This window comes from Convolutriloba macropyga, chromosome 11, assembly GCF_964194025.1.
Source record: "Convolutriloba macropyga chromosome 11, txConMacr16.3, whole genome shotgun sequence".
Taxonomy (NCBI): domain Eukaryota; kingdom Metazoa; phylum Xenacoelomorpha; order Acoela; family Convolutidae; genus Convolutriloba; species Convolutriloba macropyga.
Window position 1 is genome coordinate 32,075,254 of NC_134478.1, and position 24,565 is coordinate 32,099,818.

Sequence of the window (24,565 nt, forward strand, 5' to 3'; positions counted from 1 at the left end):
ATTGCATATTAGACTTCTTTTTTTTCAACCTAATGAGTTTTAGTGCATTGAAGCGGGGTCGAAGGTCAAGTGAAACTTTCATTAACGAGTGTCAAAAAGCAAATGTCTAATGAACTTGAAATAACAGATGTACAAGACAAAAGTATCCAAGAAGTCACCTGTCCTACAATTTAAATGTCTAACTATTTAACTATATCCAATGACACCACGTACAGTCAATCAGGTTAACGGATATATAAGTCATGTACATCTGGAAATCAATCACCAATTAAGGTATAATGCTGTTCGATGTCTAATGAATAATAGAACTACTCTCAATACGTCGCTATTTAGGTTCACGCTTCGTTCTTGTTGACTTCCTTTTCAAATCTTAAGCAATTGAATTAACTGCTACGCTTGTTATTTGGTTATCTGGCCATTCAAACGTACTGAATTAAGATTTTTTTTTCGAAAACCGTATACCATATTTCAACTGTAATCAGCCTTAAATTCTATATTTCTTTCAAATCAGTTTCTTGTTATCGCATCCTATTAAATATATTGTTCTTCGTAATTTGTTTTAAAAATATTAAAAGGCAGGCAAACACTTTTAGCGCTGAGTTTACCCTTATATGTCTATTTTCTGAGGCTGTCCGCTGTTACAATATGCCTGAAGACTCTTACGAAGTAGTGCCACTCAAGGCAAACAGGTGTGATAAATGTCGGAGATTTTGTGCCTACAGATTGCACCCTATTGATGGACTATCACTGGAACGGAACTGGAAGTCAATATTCTGCTGGTATATCAGGTAGTAGAGTTTTTCGAGAAGATTGCATGTAATTTAGACGGGATGTTTCTTCCCCCGTTTCTCATAAAGGCAGCCATCGCAGCCAAAAATACTCTTTAACCCGGGTCAACGATCATACAACTTTCTTTGATTTCGTGCTAGGTCATATATGATTCTTAGTAATCATACTAGGTCATGTATGATTTGTATGAATTCTTGGTAGTCATACAAGGACCATATATGATTTCCTAGAAATCATACAAAGATCATACAAAAAAATTCAAAGACTAAAAACTGTATAATTTTGATTCTCCATTGAAGTTGAAAAAATTTCTTGGATTTCATACAAGGTCATATATGACACATAATACATTGACTGGTGCCACAAATTCTCGTATAATGTAGTCAGAGGACTTATTAAATTATTATACCGCATTTGCAATCCACATTTGATTCTTTGTGTGCGCTAAAAGAGTAAATTTGTGGTTTAAACGTACTCAGAAAACGAATTTGACGTGAAATCTAATTTTTTTCTTGATTAATTTTTTTTAAATGAGAATTTATATTTATAAACTGGCTTCAGAGTACGTCAAAAATTTTGTTATTTATTTGGACCTACTCCTTTATTTTATGACCAACTTCCAATTGACTGGTGCCACAGATTTCAACGCTCCACATCAAGAGCTGAATTGCACATACAACACTGAAAATTGTGAGAAAATAATTGAAACTATTGAAACTGGAAAATTCAAGCTTTTAAATAACGGTTACCACACATATCAATCATATCAAGGAGAATGTCGAAATATGCTTGATCTACATTTCGCCGATCAATCAGTCTTCAAATATTTTGACACATTTTATGTTTCCAATGACTTTGGTAGTGACCACAGCTCAACCATTACTATACTGAATATAATGACTCAAAGCAAATTCGATTTGAAGGCAAAAATCAACTTCAAAAAATTCACTCAGATTGTCAGACAAGAATACGAAAAGTCTGTGCTATACCCACCAGTCTATCCAAAAGCAGAAGAACTAAATCAACTAAATGAATTACTTGTACAGGTCATTCAATTCTCGCTACAGAAGTCGTATATCCAACAAAAAAGATTTCCCTTTGGACATGAAACTACTAAACTAATCCGTGAAAAGAAGAAAAAAAGAAGAGAGCTGAAAAGAACAAACGGAGAACAGTACAAATTCCTGAAAAAGGAAATAAATTTCCTCCAACGAGAAATAAAGAGGTCCATGAAACAATCGGAAAAAATCAATCAATCGCAAGTGCTCAAAATAAGGGAAGCAAAAGCTTTTGGAGAGCAGTTAAAGCTTTATGTGGTGATTCAAAAAAACCAAATGAGACTGAACAAAGTGTTGAATTCTCATATAAACAGCTCAGAGCAAAAATAGACATTGAGAAATTCGAAAACTTCAAAACTCTTCTACAGGATACATTGAAAAATCATAATTACAAAAACTTCGAACTAAATGAGCACTTCGAGAAAGTCGAAAACGAGACAAAAATGTTTCTCCGAACGAAAATAGTGAACCAAATAACTACTGCATTATAAAAGTAGACGATTATGAAGAAATTTTAAACAAAACAAGAAGATCAAGTCCAGGACCAGATAAAATCAGCTTTAACATCCTGAAAAGAATACCTAAAAGCCTCAAAGCATATATTTGTCTCTTGATAACTAGCTCAATAAACAATTCTTATGTTCCAACTACAGGGAAAGAGTCACAAGTCAAAATGTTACCAAAGCCGAACAAAAACAAAAAAGATGCATAAAATTACCGACCAATCAGCCTAACCAATTGCATTGCAAAAAATTGGGAAACAGCAGTAAAAAATTTTGTCCTAGCGCACTGTGAAGAAAATAATGTCTTCGGTGAAATGCAAAGTGCGTATAGAAGGAACCGTTGCACAACTGATAATTTGCTCGAACTTACTCAGCACGTAACAGAAGCATTTCAATGGTCCGAAATGGTCGGATTTGTCTGCCTATATATTGAAAAAGCGTTTGATGCAGTGTGGAGACTAGGACTTCAAAACAAACAGCTAAAAATTGGTGTGCATAAACCTCTGATAAAATGGGTTAACTCTTTTCTCTCTCAGAGAAGCATCTTCGTGAAAATTAATAACTCAAAAAGTAGCACATTTTCAACACTAGCTGGAGTACCTCAAGGCAGCGTCATTGCACCAATACTCTTCCTGGTTTATGTCAGCGGCATTCCTGGAATAAAGGCACAAATTTGTTGATGATTTTGCCCTTTACTACAGGTCGCGCTCCGGTAGAGTAATTCAAGAGAAACTTCAGTATTCACTAGATAAATTGATCAAATGGTGCGAAAAACTCAAGATAAGAGTAAATCCAGGCAAAACAAACTTTATGCTGTTTAATAATCCGTCAAAAAAATTTTTCAGCTTAGACCTTTTTATCAATGGTACGAGAATTGAAGGCGCAAATTCAATCAAATTTCTTTGCGTAAACCTTACCCCACATCTAAAGTGGAACCAACACTGCAAAAGTTTGGTGGCAAGAGCAAACAAAAGAATCTGTCAACTATGGCGGCTCAGTCAGATCAACATTGATGAAGAGTGCTTACTGACCTTGTATAAATCATGGGTCCGACCTCTATTTCTCTACGCGAATGCCTGCTGGATTGATCATTCTAATTCAATTATCAACAACATACAACTGACTCAAAATAGAGCACTAAGAATTTGCATGAGGAAACCCCGCTGGTACAGTGTAAAAGAACTCCATGAAGAGGCCAATATACCTGCAGTAAGAGATCTTCAGATTAGATTAGCTAATGAGTACCTGAAACGGGCAAAAGAAAACAAAATCGAATCAATACTTGAGCTGATCCAGAAAAAAAGAGAACGTCCAAAAAACACTTATCAAAGCACACTGGAACATCTGTCCTGCTAATGTTCTTTACCAGTTTCAATATCGTAGAAAAGCCAGAACTACCATCATCCAATGACTTATTGCCAGCCGCTTGCGTAGTAAATTCAGGGCAAACGTAGAACCAACAGCGTTGTAACCGAACAGCTAAGCCAGCCGCTCACCTAGTAAATTCGGGGCTTAGCTGTGAAAAACACAAGGAAAACAACAGCAATTTATACAGCTTTTATCTACTGAAGAATGTTAATCGATTAACATCATTTTAAACCTAGAAAATGTTCTCATTTTTTCACATTCACTCCACTGATATCTTTATCAAAGTAAAGTTACGGTTATACAACTAATGATATAATCTAGTGCTATGCGCGGTTTGGTTCAGTGGTTTTAAGGTTCAGGTTAGCATAGCACTTTTAACTTATTTTTCCTTCTGTATTTTACTTCCATCTTCAAAACGATTCCGTCCCTCAATTTATTTAAACGCGTCTTAATGCTTGCCTTCATGAACAAAGTAACACTAATTACACTTTTTACGACTAGCGCAGCTCTTTAATTCTCTGATCAAATGAAGCTCAGTAACTCATTCCCTGACGCGAGCGCAACCCAATTTTTTATTTGTTTATTTATTTTTTTATTTACTTTTCCCACTCTCAATATTTATTACTTCTTGAATAATTTTTCTTAATAAACGACTTTTTTTTACTTTGAATAAAAAAAATTATTGATATCTTACCACGCATTGAAATACAACAAACCAATCAACTTCTACGAGGCTAGCCAAGAACACCAAGAAAAAGAGTATAAGCAAGCAGAGCCAGCAGAAGCCCTTCCCGGTGCTTGAAATGGCTCCGAGCAACAAGAGCAATCAATTGGTTTTAAAGGAAAAACTCTGAAAAAACAGGAGCATAAACTCATCTTTCCGAAATTTCGAACTTTCTATTGTAATTATTGACGCCTTTAAGTTGATTGAACTTGATTGTACATACATTAATAATAGTATGCGGTGAATTATTTTGTGACCAATTTCCAATTGATATTGTACGTTAGGGTCTTTTGGCGGATCACAATGTGATGCCGGGGTATCAAATAGGTGATGCCCCACCGAATAAAAACAAAAAAACTTAAATGGTTAAAGATTTTCGAAAAATAGATGTATGATTCTTGGTATTCGTACTAGGATCATATATGGTTTCATGGTAATCATACAAGGATCATATATGATTTCTTTGGTTTCATAGAAGGATCGTACTAAGAAATCAAGTATGGACAGTATGAAATCATATATGATCCTTGTATGAAATCAAAGAAACTTCAACCCGGGAATGCAACACGTTAATACCATAGAGCCTTCTCGTACCATGTGGCGGTCGACCCTGACTAATTTTCATTTGCAACTATTTCAATTGATCTGGTAGATAATGAAGGTCATTTTTCCCAGAAAAGCAGATGCAGAAACTTTTACAGAGCTAAGCCTCCCAACATAACAGAAATAGATAAGCGATTGCCAAAAGTTCTAAAATTTTAATCAAAGAAGGGACCGTAATATCAGCCTTTTTGATCATCAGCTAGAACAAATTTTTGCCGCTTTTTCTGTTCATTTAAAACAGGCACGACAGTTTTTAAAATGAAAAAAAAAATAGTTCCTCAAATTTTCTCGATCAAAAAAAATTTCAAAATATTTTATGCAAAAACCTTATATTGAATAATATTTCAGGATCGTCTTTTCAAACCTATTTACCGTCGGCTCAAAGTCTTCATATTTAACACATGGTCTTTCCAAAGTCGACCCAACATTTTTCATGAGTCGACCCATGGTCATTTGTAGCTGAGAAATGACCGTGAGTCGACTCATGAAAAGACTTTGGAAAGACCGACGGTCAATCAATAGTCTTTTAATGCGTCTTTTTAATCAAATGAATGATTAGGGTTGGGATAAATCAATTAGGGTTGGTATCTGACCACCAAAGAGCCTAAGAGGAAATTTTGTACGTTAAAATTGCCAACACTGTTACAGTTTGGTTGACCTATGATCAACCATAACAGCTGCCCATTGACAGCGACACATATTGTTTGAATCATGGTTAATCCATGGCCAATATTAGTAAACATGTGGTCAACCCTGAACAATATTTGGCTTTCTTATGGTCGAACCAAAAAACATTTACACCAAAAATAGGTCAACCACGTTCTTTTCATACCCAACACTTGTCGAGCACGGTATTTCCAGAAGTCTCCCTTGCGACCAGGGTCATAAAAGTTATATGCCCACCCGTACCTTACCTCCAGAGTAGATCAGAGCTGGAACAGAGTAAATTCAGGAAAACTCTCAGAGCTGGATCAGAGTCTGATCAGGTCACTTTTTAGGCTTGACAGAGTAGCTCCAGAGTAGAAGTATGCGGTTACACTTGACAGAAGAACTCCCAGAGTAGCATTACTCTGGGCTATCCTTGACAGAGCTGGGCCCATAGCAGGCCTACTCTGGGACAACTCTTGACAGAGCTGGCCTACTCTGGGACAACTCTTGACAGCTGGCCTACTCTGGGATAACTCTTGACAGAGCTGGCCCAGAGTAGGCCTACTCTGGGACAACTCTTGACAGAGCTGGCCCAGAGTAGGCCTACTCTGGGACAACTCTTGACAGAGCTGGCCCAGAGTAGGCCTACTCTGGGACAACTCTTGACAGAGCTGGCCCAGAGTAGGCCTACACTGGGACAGCTCTTGACAGAGCTGGCTCAGAGCAGGCCTACACTGGGGCAGCTCTTGACAGATCTGGCTCAGAGCAGGCCTACACTGGGACAGCTCTTGACAGAGCTGGCTCAGAGCAGGCCTACACCGGGGCAGCTCTTGACAGAGCTGGCCCAGAGTAGGCCTACTCTGGGAGAACTCTTGACAGAGCTGGCTCAGAGCAGGCCTACTCTGGGACAACTCTTGAGAGCTGGCTCAGAGCAGGCCTACTCTGGGACGATTCTTGAGAGCTGGCTCAGAGCAGGCCTACTCTTGGACAACTCTTGACAAAGCTGGCTTAAAGGAGGCCTACAATGAGACTACTCTGAAGAGAAAGATCCCAGAGTACCACTACATTTCACAGAGTAGCTACAGTTCTCTGGAGAAGTTTTCTAGAACTTCATTGTGATATAGCTTTTACAATAGTTCCAGAAAAGATAGGAATAGTTTGGAAAAGTTTTCGAAAAAAACGAAAGATTTAAACTTCAGATTCATTCAATATCTTTTACAGGTCAATTGGATTTTTCTTGTTCTGATTTGTTCTTTTAATTTTGCAGTCAACATTTTTGAAGTCATTTGCTTAAAAAGAATTGGATTTGTGTTTGGATTTTTGAGCTGCGGCATTTTTGAGCTTGGTCAATTTGTAACCAGTTTCTTTTAATTTTGCAGTCAACATTTTTGAAGTCATTTGCTTAATAAAAAGATAATGCGAGCTATGTTTACCTAGATTTTCTCAGCTTAATAAAAAAATGAAAGTAAAACTGCAATTGTACAAAATTACTAAATTTAGAAAAATGTTTTAACTATTCACAAAATAACGTCAGAACGCAATAAACATAAAATCAACAATATTGTCATCTTCATGAAATAAGACAGAACGAAAATCAATTGAAATATCAACTTTATAACCAAACAAAATTGAGTCAAATTTGAACGCTGTCTTTCACTCCATTAGAAACACATTACTATTTGTCATGAAATTCCTGTCTCGCCATTGCATAGACAACAAGTGCTTTTCGACGAGAATTGTTGAATGTTTTGTCAGTTTTCGTAAACACGTATAATTCTGTTTGATTGTCGAAAAACACGTGCGCCCACATTTGAGGTAGAATTGCGTTTTTTCGTGACAACTTCTCTCCCAGTATGATCCCTGTGTCTCCTCCAGTGTTTCGGATTTTCAGAAAAGGGACAAGCTAAGGCCTTAAAAGCCATGAGAATCCCAAAATTTTTATCACATACGCAAAACAACAATCAACAACAACAACAAAATTTCTGTGGCCAAAAAACCACGAGAGTCAGCTTAGCTTTAGAGGTCGTATTGAAAGAAACTATGAGGTCCTTAAACCAGTAAGGTCTCCGATTACCAACAACAGCTTTTGACACCAACTCTAATGCCAAAGAAGCAATGAGAGTCAGACGAAAACTCTACAAGTGTTCAAGATAAAGAACTCTAAGGCCTTAAAGCCAGGAGAGAAAGAGACTCAAGTTCAGCTCTGAACAATAGCTCTGTGGCCAAATAACCACGAGAGCCAGATTTTATGGTTTTATTTTAAAGCCTCAAAGCCCGGAGAACTCTGGAGACTTAAATTTAACTAAAAACAAATTTCTGTGGCCAAATAACCACGAGAGTCAGCTTAGTTTAAAATGTCGCATGAAAGCAACTCTGAGTCCCTTAAACCAGCAAGGTCTCCTATTATCAACAACAACTTTTAACACCAACTCTAATGCCGAAGAAGCAATGAGAGTCCGTCGAAAATTTTGCTAGTGTTAAAAATAAAGAACTCTAAGGCCTTAAAGCCAAGAGAGAAAGAGACTCAAGTTCAGGTATGAATAATAGCTCTGTGGCCAAATAACCACGAGAGCCATATTTTACGGTCTTATTTCAAAGCCTCAAAGCCCGGAGAACTCTGCAGACTTATATTTAACTAAAAAAATTCTGTGGCCAAATAGCCACGAGAGTCAGCTTAGCTTTAAAGGCCGTATTGAAAGCAACTCTGATGTCCTTAAACCAGTAGGGTCTCATATTATTAACAACAGCTTTTAACACCAACTCTAATGCCGAAGAAGCAAAAATAAAGAACTCTAAGGCCTTAAAGCCAGGAGAGAAAGAGATTCAAGTTCAGGTATGAATAATAGCTCTGTGGCCAAATAACCACGAGAGCCAGTTTTGATGGTTTTATTTTAAAGCCTCAAAGCCCGGAGAACTCTGGAGACCTAACTGTAACTAAAAATAAATTTCTGTGGCCAATTGATAGTCAGACCAAAACTTTTCTGGTGATCAACATTGGGAACTTTAAGGCTTCAATGCCAGGAGAGCTATAGTGACTGAGACCGGGGTTTGGATAACAACTCTGTGGCCAAATAAAGGCAAGAAACAAATTTGAAAGTCTAAGGTTTAAAAAACAAGAGAGTTCTCTTATATTTTTATCAAATAGCAAAAATCTCAGTTGGAGTACAAAATAGTGAATTGTTCAATTGACATGTCTCAAGTTTAAACAATCATTACAAGTTAACAGAATTGGAAACTGGAAAACAACTTTAAAAATTTAAGCTTGGTTGGTCAGTTTTTGATTTTCAAGAGTGATCAAAGGAAGTGCACAGTTTTATGGCAAGCGAGTCAGCTGAGTTTTGCATTTTGACACGAAAAACTTTTCGAAGGCTGTTAGCACTAACAAGATTTTCGGTCTTCGTATTCTGTAAACGATACAGAATACCTTTGACGGGACCAATTTCCTCAACAATTTTATGCAACTCGATGACTGCGTTGGTCCTGAAATTGAGCGGCTCCTCTGGTAAGGAAACGAAGTACATAATTTGCCCAAATTTCACTTCACCTTCGACGGAAAAAGACACAAAACTGTTACAATCACCAGACATTGGTGCGCGAGAGTAGCATGGAGAATCAAAATAGACGTTATTCACTTTCTGTCTATTGAAAAATGTGGCGCCAAAATAGAGATCTCGGCCTTGCTTTAGAGACGCTGTCTCCTTCATAGCATGATGATAACTTGAATCATCTTCAATATCTTGTCCCATTAGGTTGAGCCAATGATTCTTAAGAAAATCGTTTTTTAATTTTGTGTCATATAGCCAATGGATTTGTAATAGTCTACGGCATATTATTTCAACTTCATGATGAGAACCGGAAAAGTTTTCGCCCAGTACTCTATTAGCGGACTCAAAACTCATTGCTGAGCATGTAAAGAGTGGACCAAACCTTTTAACTTGGTGGCTGAGATGGCGGAGAGAATGAGTGTTGATTGTTTCAATTTTTTCGTTTCCTCCAAAAAAGTTTACAATTTTTCTACAGAAACAATCCAGAAGTTTTTCAGCCTGTTCAACATTTGCACTTTCACTGGACTCGAGAAGAAGTCTCACGCCAAAGACAAAATTAAGCAAATCTTCGTAAATGTTTGGCAAAAGTAAGTCATAGAAAAGAACAGGTGCTATATAGAACATCCAGTTAAAAAATTCATTGGCTTTGAATTGCCCCATTTCCTCTAGACAACGAATTTTCCGCGAATAAGCAATCATCTCTCTTGGACACGCTAATTACTTCACTGTTTCATTTAGCGAAATACGTGAAGAAAAATCAAGTAAAGTACGAACACGCTTTAGGATCTCCGGGAAAACTCCAAGTAGCACGCAGTGCATGTAGTCAACGGGAGCTGCCAAGGGTAAGCCTTCTAATATCAGCGAAAATGCACTTCGTCCTTTCACTCCCACAACATTGGCCACTGTATCTTACCAAACGACTCAGCGTATTTCACATAATTGTCGTGGATGTTAGGTTCGCGTATTTTCCCTTCCTGAAGATACGGATAATACGCATGAGTACGACCAATAGTAACACCCTCTGCTTCACAGTAATGGCACCCAAAAAAACCATTGAATTTAAACATGTTGAGAATGTGACCTTTGGCACATAAATCAGCAATGAGAAGTATACATTTGAACTTCACAAAAATCGAGATCTCATTGCAAACGGGAACTTCAACTTCCGAGACCAACTCTCCGCGCAACAGGGGAACGATTAGATCCCAATTGGGGGTTTCCGCACCAACATTTAACGCTGCTAAGACAGTATTTTTGCAAGCTGTTCGAAGAATAGGAGGAAGATCAACAATTTGCATCCAAATTGGCCAAAGCTCTTTTTTGAAAGATGATTTTTTAATATTTACACCATCAGTAGATAGAATCAAACTTAATCGGACTGAATTGTTTCTAATTTTTGGTATTGGAGCTGTATTTGAATTTAAATCGCTTTCTGGATATCGTTCTCTGTAGGAGGCATAGTTGAAAATTTGGTCAAAATTCCTGCATACAATATCACCAAGTTGGAAGCGAAAATTCAACACACAGAAACAACTATTCTCAACTTTTATCAAAGCCCTCGCGGAAGACTCAAAGTTTGACTTCATCTTTTTAATGAAAGATGAACCAGAGGGTAAACAGTTATCACTCGGAAGTAGGGCTTTCACTGTAGAAAAAACTAGCGTAGAACCTTCGTCAGACAAATGTGGTTTAGAACACAGCATTTCAAGCAGTTTACATGCATCAGAAACTTCAACAACACTGCCAGCAAAAAGTTTTTCACTGATTGCATCTTCTTCATTGTTTATTAATGACATACTGTCTTGAGCGCAAACTGCAGATACTGAGCAGTCAAGTGCACACGGGAATATAGCACAAGGAGAAGACACTCGAGGTACCTCTAAAATGAAGCTGCGAGAATCATCACTCAACAATGCGCATTGTTCTACATTCTGAATTGGAGCAACGAAACTGTCAACATTTGTTTCAAGAACTTCAACAAAAGGGTCTGCAAAAGTTGCATCATTATTTTTGTCACTTGCAATTTCCGTTGAATCAAAATCCGTAAAACTTATGGGAGCGAGAATTTTAGGTTTGGCATATAAATCGTTACTGAGTCTCACAAGATGATTTCGACGCAACCTCTGTTTTTTCCGCTTCGGTTGTGCACATAGCTCATTACTTTCAATAAGAGCTTTTAAGCAAAATTCCTCTATAAAAATTGTCAAAAGTTCTGAGAAAATCAAATTTGCATTTTCCGTAATTTTTTCGCAAGTTGCACAACGACATTGATTTTGTTCAAAGAAGTCGGCGCCGTACTTCACTAAAATTTCCTGCCCACAAAAAATGCGTTTCTTTGTTTTCAGTTGCACGATACCAGTTATACTGGAAAAGTCGTAGTCGCAATTTGGCGAACAGTCCGAATTCACAAATCTTATTGGCCCAACAAGTAATAAGTTTTCTCCAGTTCTTTCCGACCGCATAACTGACCAGTCTGTGACACCATCTGGAATTGGTCTCACAAAACCAATTGGTTTACCGCGAAGAACTGTGTTGACAGCTAGAGCCTCTTTTCCGCAATACATTAAACGATACCCTTCATACTTATCGTAAGCGATGTGAAAATCAGTTTCCAACGACCCATACGCATGGCAAAGTTTTTCAAAAGTGTCCTTCCGAGCATTTTCGGTTGAAATTCTCTTATTGAAAATTCGCTCAGACAAAGGCCTAACTAATTCTTCAGCTGATCTGAATTCTGTTTCAACGTATCGTTTTACCGCAAACAAATCGCATTGTGCCAAAATTGGCCAGTCAACTTTCTTTGACAACATATCTTAAAAAAAATTTTAAAATGATGACTCTCTCAGACGAATGTAAATATCAATGTCAAGAAAAATTAGTTTTTTTATGAACAATCCTTTAAAAAATAAGAACAACAAATGAGATTGCATATGAGATGGAAATCCCATATTGAGGCAAAAATCTTTCAAAAAAAAAATCATACAAAAGCAAGCAAAAACGTAACACAAAAGAAAGCTTACCAAAGCAACATTAACAAACATGTTAGGACCGGCGACGTTATAGATAAACAACGCTAGCAGTAAAATACAACTATATTTAATATACAGAAGCAAACAAGACAACTAATGATATTGCACATTGGAAAGAAAGCACATGTTTAACGCAAATTAGACAAAAATTTTCCATATAGAAAACGTAACAGAAAGCATTTGGAGAAACAAAAACAAAGGTAATATGTCCATCGACTTTAAGTTTCCACAAAACTTGTTAGGACCGGTGACGTTATAGTATAAACAACGCTAGCAGTAAAATACATAACTGTATTCAATACACAGAAGCAAACAATACAACTAATGATATTGCACACTGGGTGGAAAGCACACGTTTAAGGCATATTAGACAAAAATTACTTAGTGTCCATATAGAAAACTTAATAGAAAGCATTTGGAGAAACAATAACAAAGGTAATATGTCCATCGACTTTAGAGTTTCCACAAAACTTGTTAGGTCTGGCGACGTTACAGAATAAACAACGCTAGCAGTATAATACATAACTGTATTTAATAAACAGAAGCAAACGAGACAGCTAATGATATTGCACATTGGGTGGAAAGCACATTTTTAACGCAAATTTGACAAAAATTATTTAGTGTCCATATAGAAAACGTAACAGAAAACTTTCAGAGCAACAGTAACAAAGGTAATTTGTCCATCGACTTTAAAGTTTCCACAAAACTTGTTAAAAAAATTTTTATCACATACAGAAGCAGGAGAACGAGCGCCAATACTAAACTTTTGAAAGCAAGATACAATGGGCAAGTTAGCGGAAATGGAAATCGATCACAACAGTTTTCTTCAATTTTGACCGGAGTCGTTTCCTGCGCTTCTTCGCTCAACAGAACGCAACTCATTTCCCAGATTGTTTAGACTTGTCTTCGCCAACTCATACATTCCCAGCCACTTATCGTCGTATTTTCGTCGGAACAAATCTAAACAATAAAAAACTAAAATTTTTCAAAGACTGAAAATTACCAAAGACTAAAAAAATACCAAAGACTAAGTGCTCTGTACAGATTCACTTTTTAGCAAAAACTGAACGCGACAAGATTGAGAATTTAGAGACAAAAAACAAGCAAAACTCAACCTTTCAAATGAGTTTTCCGAACAGGTGAAAAGTCTTCCCGTGAGTTTCCTTGCCTCGACCTTTTGGGAGACAGTAGATGCTCCATAATCTCATCTTTTGTCCAAAGCTTTTTAGTAGCATTTCGCGCCAGAGCTTGAGGCGTAGTTCCTTCAACTTTCATTAGATCTTGACCTTGACTCGGACCTTTGAGTATAACCAACGCCTCGTCTCCCTCCTCAGGTTTTTTTGGCTCCGGCCAGAGAACTCCCATCTTTGCAATTTGGGAGCTCTGAAATTACACAAAAAAAATACAATTCTAAAGTTAGAGATCATCAAAAACTGAGGAGATTGAAATATTGCAGAAAAAGTAGTATATCAAAGTGTAAACAAACCAAGAACTTCAGTTGATTCGAAAACTGCTGCAACTGATTGTAATTTCGGTTCGATAAACCCTGTACACTGTTATTGAGCTCCTTGATAGTGTTGTTGAGCAAGGCCAGGGTGTCATTCTGTTTTTGCGTAGCCTCTAACTGCTTTACCAAAACGAGGTTCAGAAGACTATTGGTGTTTGACTCTTCAATTTGGTCAGGCCTGATAGTTTTACCTCTTCGAACTTTCCTAGGACCGGGAGTAGAACTGGCTCGCTTGGCCTGACTTCCCTCAGCTGCAGCCTAAACCAACAATTGTGAAAGCAGACCTCAGAAAAGACAAGCAGACCTCAATTTATCTTTGACAGAACTCCAAGCTTCAAATTTTTTAACAGAACTTCAACCAAAAAAACTAACAATCAGATAAAAATAAGAAAATAACAGACCTCGGATTCGCCAGGTGGAATTCCACTGAAATCCAAGTTTAGCGAATCCTCCAGTATACCCACTGCTTGATCATCGTTTTCGGCCTCACCTAAGATTCGATTGACATCATCACCATCAATTATAGGGTATTCACTCTCAGCAACATTTTGATTAGACTCTAAGAGCTGCTGAGATGGGGCAAAATCAAGTTTTTTGCTAACAGTTGGGTTTCCTTGACTCAAAAGTACTTCATTAACATTCTCATGCAAAGTTAACTCCGGGTCATCGGGAATTTCTAGAGTTGGTTCATAATCTGGATCATTCATATTTTCTTGGATTTTGAGACACATTTTCTTTTCAGCCATTTTTACATAACCCTCGTGGCCCATTCTTTTGACCAGAGATCGCCAGATATATGTTCCGTTTTCAGTGTTCACAACATCAAGTTTCACGTCCACGTAGCTGCCTTGCTAAAGCAGAGATACACTAATTGTTAAGACCTCTATAAAAAGCTCTAAAAGAAGTTCACTTAACTGACAGGTCAATTTTAAGGAGCAACAAAAGGTCTCGGTTTCAAGGAAGGTTTATTTTCATTTAACAATGTAGTAATGACATGAAATCACTCAGTACAAAGATGAACTCTGTGCTGTTTAACGATGGATTGATGGCAAAACTGGTAGAAAAACTTACTTGAAATTCCAGGCGCTCAGCAAGACCTAGTTTGATACTGGTGTTCAAAGCGCGCATTGAGCCACAATGTTTATCACTGAACAGAAGCCACCATCGGTTTTTGAGACTTTCATTAGCAATTTTGTTAGCAGCCTCCACTTGATCTCTATCAGCTTGTGATAGACCTTTTTTTTCACGTGTTGGTCTTTCAGGAACTACCTAAGCATTTTAAAAATTCGAATTTTACATACTGAGGGATGCTCTTTTGCTTAATTGTCAACAATTCTCCGATTTTATTCATTTGATGCTAAAGAACAAACATCTCGATATGATTAAAAAAGTAAATTTTCAAAGCCTTGAACTTACCATGTTTGAAGCAGTTGTGTTAGATTGACTGGTAACGTCTTCCAGAGGCAAAAAATTGGTTACTTCTTTCACATTCTGAAGCGTAAGTGCCCCTTTCGAGAAACTGATTACGTTTTGTCCTGACCTTTTGTTCACACGACCTGCTTTGGCTGACATTTCAACGCAAGTTTTTTAAACAGAATTGTCTGAAAACAGGTTTGAAGTGTGACAATAGAACTTCTTTTTCAAAGGAAACTTCATAACTTAAACGCTGTACATAGATCAAAAATTTCAAAAACAATTAAAGGTTTGAAAAACTCTAGGTAAGCAAAAGAACAACGATAACGAAAAAATTACCACGTGAGACAAATTTTAAGGCAAAGCAGCCAGCCAGTAGAATCTCATTCAAATCCTTAGGAAGAATAGCAAACAACAGTTTGAGTCCAAAAAAGTTTGATTTTAGCACAAAAATTTTTTCTAAGTGCAATTTATGTTGCTGTTGTTTCGCAGTTGAATAAACTCTTCGTTCATAATGACAGGCTAGAAGGTATAGTATCAGTATCAATAAGCATTAGAGATGGAAGCTAAAGCCTATAAGAACAAAGTTCAAGCCCAAGCTTCGTCAAAAAACCATTCAGTTGAAACAAGTCGAACATGGAAATCTTGGTAATTTATGTAAAACGAAAAACCAAACCCAAACGTAAAAAATTCAAAAAAAGGAGAGCGCCTAGATAGTAGCCACTGAGAGGTTGACTGCTGTGATTTAAAAAACCAAACTGACCAAAATTGGTTGAGAGCAACCATTCAAATTAAAACAAAATTCAAAATGATATATTCCAAGAACATATAACGATTGAATTTATCATCAGCTAAACAAACAACCAAACAATCAAGTAGCAATCAATGTTTGTTTTTATGCTTGTTGTAAATCAAGTTGTTAGCTATATTGACCATAAGATTGGTAAGTTTGTGATAGTTTTTGGGTTGTAGACACAAAGCGATTGGGATAATAATATGACTTGAAGTTTTCTCTTAGTTGTTTGTTGAAATCATTTATCTTAACAGAATTGCAATCTTTCCTCGAAAACAACGGTACAATTCGCAATTGGTACGTATTTTCAAAGGGCAAGTGCTCTATCAAATCTCTATAGTATTTGAATATAACTTCATGAGTGACGTGGTCGAAATCATTGCCGCCTAACATTATTACAATGTTTCTGAATTGAATAATTCGTGGGTAAAGCTGAATAAGATGAGCTGCTCTTCTTCCACCTTGCGATAACACCTCAATGGGCAGATTGCAAATGTTAGCATTCTCGTTTTTTGCACCAAAAGCCCTGACCACGTTACTGTCACCCACAAAAACTACTTTCTCTATCAGCTTCAAATTTTTCACGTCATGGCTGATGTAATACATGTAGTCCAACATTGTTTGCACTTCATCATGTTGACCATCGTCATAAAAAATGAAATCGAATCCATTCCGTTTCACAATGTATTGAGGAGTATTCATTACAGATATATATCTTAAAAAGTTTGAAAATGCATACCACCACTTTGCAGTGTATACTGGGATATCAACAGGAATTAAATCTTGTAATCAATGGGAAAAGGCAATAATAGGGAACATCGAAAATTTTACTTGGAATCAAGTGTCTGCTCTTAAGAACAGCCCCGAAGGAATATAGCCGACAGATTGCCGGAATAGCTGCGAGAGAATAGACTTGCGTGCGGCATAATAGAGAGAGAAACAGATACAGATCTAAATTTAAAAAAAAATCGACGTCACTCAAAAAACTAGGTAAAAAACATTCAGCGATAAATTAATAAAGCTTGTTAAAACTCATTCCGCAGAAGCCTCTTATTAGGGACTTTTAATGCACATATGAGTTCCTTTGACCTTAAACAAACTCAAATTAAACTTCAGTTTTAAAGTGCAAAAGTCATTTTATTGAGTGAGGTAAGTCACGTATGATCAAAATCTAATCACGCAAATAACCTAAAAACTGTTGCTAAAGCGAGTGAGAAATGACGTCACGCACGCAAATGCCGTTAGTGAGAGGAATGTTAGACCTATCAGTCTTTTTGCATTACAACCTTATTAGTATTGGTAGTCTGGGATATCATTTTGGTTCATTTTGAACAAGTCCTTGATCCGATAAAATTTCTATATTTTTCAAAATAGAATAAGCGAAAAAGTCGGAATTTCCGATTGAAATACAAACTTTTTTTCTAGGAACAGTAGACGGATCATTATTTTTGCATTACAACCTTAATAGTACTGGTAGTCTGGGATATCAATTTGGTTCACTTTGAACAAGTCCTTGAACCGATAAAATTTCTTGATTTTTCAAAATAGAATAAGCGAAAAAGTCGATATTTCCGATTGAAATACGAACTTTTTTTCTAGGAACAGTAGACCGATCAGTCTTTTTGCATTACAACCTTAATAGTAATGGTAGTCTGGGATATCATTTTTGTTCATTTTGAACAAGTCCTTGATCCGATAAAATTTCTATATTTTTCAAAATAGAATAAGCGAAAAAGTCGGAATTTCCGAATGAAATACGAACTTTTTTCTACGAACAGTAGACGGATCAGTCTTTTTGCATTACAACCTTAATAGTACTGGTAGTCTGGGATATCAATTTGGTTCACTTTGAACAAGTCCTTGAACCGATAAAATTTCTTGATTTTTCAAAATAGAATAAGCGAAAAAGTCGATATTTCGCTCTGAACAGAGGTCATTTCCGTCTGGCATGGTCTGATTAGAGACAAGTTCGAGCACACTTTGAGCGCACACACTGTTTTGAGCGCACTTTAGTTTGACATACTCTTTGACATACTCTCTGCACTTTTGTCTTGGTTGGTCTGATCAGAAGTTACTTCCGGATGGCACCTCAACCTGGGATTCGTTCACATTTGGACCGGGTGGTTGTACTCTGCTATTAGTTTTATTCTCTGATCAACTCTGTGAGGACTGATACCAGAGTAGACCTATTCTGTGATCAACTCTGTCAAGACATACTCCAGAGTAGACCTACTCTGTGATCAACTCTGTCAAGACATACTCCAGAGTAGACCTACTCTGGGTTCTACTCTGTCAAGGCAAATTTCAGAGTAGACATACTCTGTGTTCTACTCTGTGAAGACAAGACCCAGAGTTGAGAGTCTCCTACTCTGGGGGAGTTCTGTTCCAGCTCTGATAGCGCACCTAACGCTGGAATTACCCTGCTCCAGCTCTGATCTACTCTGGAGGTTCGATACGGGCATATAGTTGGAGGGCGGCATCAATCAATTATTTGGAAAAGTGTTGACAAATACTATAAAATTTGCGTAACTTTATGATCACTAGAAGACGTTGAGATTATCAGTTTGTCTGTAGGTTAAAACGCTTGAGGATCAACTTCGAAATAATTTGATGCCAGTGGTTGACTCTCAATCAAGACAACTCTCTCCACCTGTTTTCTCAAGTTTTTTAAAAACAATCACGGGAGAATATCACACAACCTCACTCGTTCAAGAGCTAATTAAATAAATGAGTTATTTAAGTTCAGCAGCTGCGGATTACCGTATAGATAGTCGAAAGTATAAAATGAGGCAACCTTTGGCAAATGTGGCTTGTAGCCTGTTAAATTACGCCCCTAGTCTTGAATAGCGTTTGATTAAGTTAAAAAAAAACTGTTGAAAACTTAGGCTAAAATTTCTTTAATTTCCAGTAAACATTCGGAATTTTTAGTTTAATGAACATTTAAAAATTTCAGTAAAATTGTTGCAAGAATTTGGTTTGATCAGTTTGAATTTGCAGACAAGTCTTGCGTTGCGTTCGCAAGTTTTAGTGTTTCGTTCATAATAATGCTATATGTTAAGATAGCGTTTTTTTAGCAAGTTCAAACGCACTCCTGAGATATAAATCATTTCACATGGTGGTGCAATTTTTTTAAGATTTTTTTTATAGCTATCTGACATATTATTTTTTTTAACAAACTCAGAGTAATTGCAGTAAAAAAGTAGAAGAAAATTTGGGCGATTATATATATTCAGTTAATTGGAACTTAATGATGTGAATTTGAAATTGAGCTAACAAAAATTAAATTATAAACATGATTTTTTTTTATTAATTGCTCTCAAACGAAGTTTTTAGCAATTATATTAGTCCTGTCGGTCTTATTTATGCAATTTTTTGCTTGACCAATTTTTCGTCTGACGCATTTGACTTTACGTCCTCAAAAAAGGATTAATTGGGTAGCGCCCAGCGGGCATTAAGTGCTCTTAGAGCTTTTCAGTTCTCAGGTCTTCAAGTATGCGAAGTCTTTCAGTTCGACCGAGATTAGTCGGTTATGTTTTTTTTTCATTTTTTTAAATCGAATGTGCAATTTCCTCTGTTTAGAAACGGAACCAATAAAAACATCCCAATTCCGGGAACCGAATAGAACAACCGTGACAAAAAAAAACACAAAGCAGCTTTCTTTGGTTTTTATCCGAAGAAAAGGCAGAACAAAACCGCGACGTCTTACCCACGTGTCACAGCAGACAATTTCGCTTATACATTTCCTACATTTCTCTTTTATGCACCCTTGCTAACAAGCATTATAATTTCTTTGCAGAAACATAAAAATTACGTATTTATTATTTATGTGGTTTATGCAAAATTGCATTAGGGCGTTGTAGATATAATAAGCTGTTCTACTGTTACTGTACATTTCAACTTGCTTAATAGCAGCAAAGTGATCGCAGGGCTTTGATTGATTTAATCGTGTCTCAGTAATGATGTGTCTTACCTGTTGCAACTGAGGCACACGCGAATCTAATGAATTGTTTGAGTTTTAGCTGAAAATTTCCATGACTATAAATTTTAATTTTCAATAAAAATAACTAACATTTTTGTTTTGACCTTATTTTCTTTCTGCTTTTTTGCTGTTGCAATAGCTGCTCTCATTGATGACACTAGTTTTGATAAAACTAGTTTTCTAATGGCGTATGAAAAATACCGCTTTTGATCTCCAGCTGATAGCTGCTGGTTCGCTTTTAATTTGAGTTCACGTGTTGTTCAGAAGCTTTAGTTAATTTTTGAGCTTTGGCAGTACTTTTCCTTATTTTTGTTAACTTGTCTCAATATTGATAGGTTTTACCGGTTTATAATGAGTCTGCAATTAACCTAGATAACAATTCGAACTCACAGCATTTTGTTTTATACAACTTTATTACTGTTTAATTTCGGAAAAAATATTTGGACTGCTCTCTTGTCCAGCCCTCTCAAACCTAGCCTCCCCCATCGCTTGACCCCGTCCTTTGACCCCCCCCCCCCCACAACACTAGCATACCTGAGATCCAGATGGCTACTACCGAAGCCAACTGCTCGCCGGCCGTTTGAGAGCAACTCTCCCGATGATAGAAGGTTGTTTGCTGAGGCTCACTCAACGAAATCATCGGCCTGCTGATGCAGCATAATTTTCTCGAATTCTCTTTTTCCGTTTTTAGCTGATGTTTTTTTGCCTGACACACCTTTTGAAAATTTTTTGGGAATTTTAGGATCTTGTCATCACTTGTTTTGTCTTTATCTTCAATTGTTACCCAATGGAATTGATTTTAAAAAGTTTTAGAAATTATTAAGTATACTTTCATGCAAAAAGGGATTTCAGAATATTGTTATGTGCTTTATTTAATATCAGTTTAAGTGTTTTTTCGATTAGATTCTCATTTTTAGCATTTGTTTTTGTTTTCTTCCATTTTTGCCTCATGGGTTTTTTTGGGTTTTTGCAAAGATGGTGTATGCTATCGAAAAATGAGCAGTATTAAAATTTATCTATTTTTTTCCGATTTGTCACAGAAAATTGTGTCACTGGCTTTTGGAAGGAAGACAAATTTCAATCTCGTTTTAATATTTTTTCGCGAATCTAGGGTCCTATGATGTTTTGGTTGCCAAAAAATCGATGTTGTGGGAACAATGCTAATTGTCTGCTCATTACTTAAATCATATCTTTGGATATATCTCAGGACTGGGTCTGCTTTTTTGAAAATTTGCCATCTTCATCGATAATTCTTATGGTTATTCGAAATCTTCATTGCCAGTGATTGCTAGTGCTGTGCAGTTAAATTTGTGTGCGAGACCTCAGTTGCTGTTTTTTCGTCAGCTTTCAAGTCAATAGTTTGATCTGGTTTTGACCTTACTCAATCAACTTCTGCACTAACTTGATGAAGGTAATTTTTCAACTGCATTTGTTTATGTAGGTGAATGGAGCGCACCTAAACTGAGCCCCAAACTTTAGTGCCTAAATTTTGTCAATCAAAATCATCTAAAATATAACAGGCCTTTCTTCACTGTGAACATATTATTGATCATTTGTCGTCACCCCAGTCTTTCAATTTGTTGAGGTTAACAAGCTATCAAGTTCTTTCATTTTTCTCTGCTTGTTTCTTATCCGATGATGGTCAAGGTGGTCTATCGCGACTTTTTCCTGCCAGCTACGTTCATATGTCTCACTTATTTTGAAGCCAATGATTCCCTTTTCATCACTCTGAAAATGTTACATTGTGGTCATCATTCATCAGGCTTTTATGTGCCCTCAAAATTCTACTGGATAAGTTTATATAATTAATGAGCTGCAACTGCAAATACTCTTTATCAAATTTTTTGAATAAAATTTGACTTTGTATTTCCAAATTGAAATAGATAAAACGAAATGGGCTGCTGAGATCCAGGTATAGCTATAATGTTTGGGAAACAACTTTCGAGAACGGTTGAAATCATTTGAAATCATTATTTGAAATCATATCATTTGTTTTCTCCAAAGAATGCTAAAATGCAAACTGTGAGACACCGAGACAGTTCACTAAAGAAGGAAAGCACGACTGAACTTAGTTTAGTTTTTAGATAATTTTGAATGGAAAGTATCAGTTCTCTCACTGCTCTAAATATTTATGATGCAGCTTTTCGTATTGGATGAATCCTTTTATCAATCCCAAATTTAGGTCTGGGCTTTTAGGTCTGTTTTTTAAAAATTTTGTTGCACATTGACGGTTACATCCAAGTCTTTTTTAAAAAGAAGGCAAAATTTGAACAAGCTTCTGAAAACTGTGAAAAATTTTACTCTTTATAATGACTAAAATAGAATAATGAAAGGTTTCTTTGTTCACAGATGTCCCCCTCACAGTTTCATTGGCTGGGCAACCACCAGAGTCATTTTATGTGGATTGGCCTTCATTCTTGTGTACTACTTTTGCGAGACAGAAGTGGACCCCAATTACGAATACTCGAGAGAGGTCAAAATGACAATAATTTGCATGTTTTTGGTGTATGCATCTGCCAGACTACTCGCCTTTTTCATGCGATCGGCACAGCTGCCAGAGCTACTAGGTTAATCACACCACACATTTTGTCATCCAAATTAGCTATAGACAGCCCTTAGGTAAGCACAATGAAAAAATATCGATATAGAATCCCAGCTTCACGGAACCTAACACATAATTGCCTCAGTTTAAATATATCTCTCCGGTCAACCCAGAGCCTACCATTTTCTGGCCGATTTCACCCAGAGCTTAAACTGGAAGTTACCTGAAATGATCAGAATCAATGGATGCAGGGATAGTGATCAAAATTGGCCTCAATATCTTCTGGTGAAAAATTAAATTCGGATTTGTCTGACTCTCTGTACGGCAATTATTGATCGGAGTTTGACAACACTTGCAAGTCTATTCTAAGCAGTAAAACTTCTGTTCACCTCCCTTGTTGAGGTCCCATATCATTATTTCCAAGAGAGGCCTTTCCAGACAAAAGAGGCTTTTGATTGGATACTCCCAGGCCAGATACTCTGAGTTAAATCACCAGAGTTTGATCAGACATTCATGTGTTTGAAATCTTTAATTATTAAACTTATAAGGGTTCGTGCTCCGATGTTTGCCTCTAATCAAACCCTCTCAAACATAGTTAACCCTGATCAAATAAGATATAGATCGTTGTCCAAATTTTCGTGCGCTCGAAGGTTATCCACACCATGCCAATTTGGACGCACGATGTGCAGTTGTGTGCTCGAAGATGGTCTGGTCTGATCAGAAGTCACTTTGGTCTGGCACCTCAATCTGTGTTTGGTAGACAAATGAAAAAGATGAGCAAACACACTTTCAAAACGGGTTTTAACTTTCATTACGAGATTTTGCCATTCAAATTTATATCCAAGACCAGTTGATAAATGACCTCACGAAGTTATTAATTATTATTTAATTATTATAAAGAAATTTAAAATTGTCTTGAGTTTAGGAATGCTCCTTGCTGGTTTTGTTCTCTCCAATTCCTACCCAGATGTGCAGAATATTAACAAAACTACAAAGAGTATAATGAGTGACTTGGCATTCTCAATAATCCTAGTCAGAGCAGGTCTCTCTCTTAATATTGAGACATTCAAACAGATGAAGGCAACCATATTCCTCTTAGCCATGACACCAGGTAACACTCTTTGGTTTATGATGCAATTCTTATTTAGTTTACAATTAAGCAAGAATGCTTAAGATTCGTTCCCTGTTTAATTGTTCTCAAACAAAATTTGTAGCAATTATATTATTACTGGTCTTTTTTATACGATTTTTCGCTTGACCGATTTTTCGTCTGACCCATTTGATTTTTCGACCTCAAAAACAGAATTAGCAGGTAGCGCCCAGCAGGCATTAAGTGATCTTAGAGCCTTTCAGCTCTGTTTCAGCTCAAACTGTTTTGGAGACTTATACTTATGGTGTGAAGGGCGGTGTTTAGAGGTTGAAGACCCCCCCCCCCCACTGTTGATTCCCCCACTATCGTCCGCACCCACCGCGCTGTTGCCCCTCACCCCACTAATGCCCCCCCCCCAATAAAGCCCCCCCCCCGTGCAACCCCCTCCCTCTCCGGGCCAGCTACTGAGGAACAACCACTCGCTAAAAACACGTAAATTTATACTAATTTAACCATTTTTTCAAGCTTTTTGAAAACAATTGTCATTTTTTAAAGTTTTATCAGCATTAGGTGACAAGGAGCCACCTACAGGGTTTGATAATAGGTTAACGCATAGTTTCTAGTGGGAAGGGAATGATTCGAACGTTTTAACATCACGTGCACGTTTTGTCTGCACATTTGTCTGAACGTTTTAGCATAAAATTGCACGTTTTGTCAAAAAACTTAGCATTATTTTGACAAAACGTGCAGTTTCTTTCAATTTTTAAATTTTTTTCCTCATTCAAGACATTTCAGAACCAGGGGCCAGAAAAACTCCTTTAGGGTTTGATGATAAGTTACTGAAAAATTTTTATTTGGCTTGGAATAGTTTTCAACTTTTTAATATCACAATTTTGTTGGTTTAAACTTTTTGAAAATGTTGCCGTTTTGTTGTCGCCAAGTAACCTTTTCTAGGGTCAAACAATAGGTTACTG

At 36.9% G+C, this 24,565-nt stretch overlaps 1 protein-coding gene across 1 annotated transcript in view; it reads left to right on the forward strand.

Annotated features, from left to right (window-relative positions):
• Window positions 1-382: 382 nt before the first annotated feature.
• LOC142349100 (sodium/hydrogen exchanger 9B2-like) overlaps window positions 383-24,565 on the forward strand; it is a 44,730-nt gene continuing 20,547 nt past the window's right edge. The window contains exons 1-3 of the mRNA XM_075400513.1: window positions 383-788; window positions 22,309-22,526; window positions 23,427-23,612. Of these exons, the coding sequence (XP_075256628.1) occupies window positions 646-788; window positions 22,309-22,526; window positions 23,427-23,612 (547 nt within the window). The 5' untranslated portion in view covers window positions 383-645. The remainder of the gene's footprint in view (window positions 789-22,308; window positions 22,527-23,426; window positions 23,613-24,565) is intronic.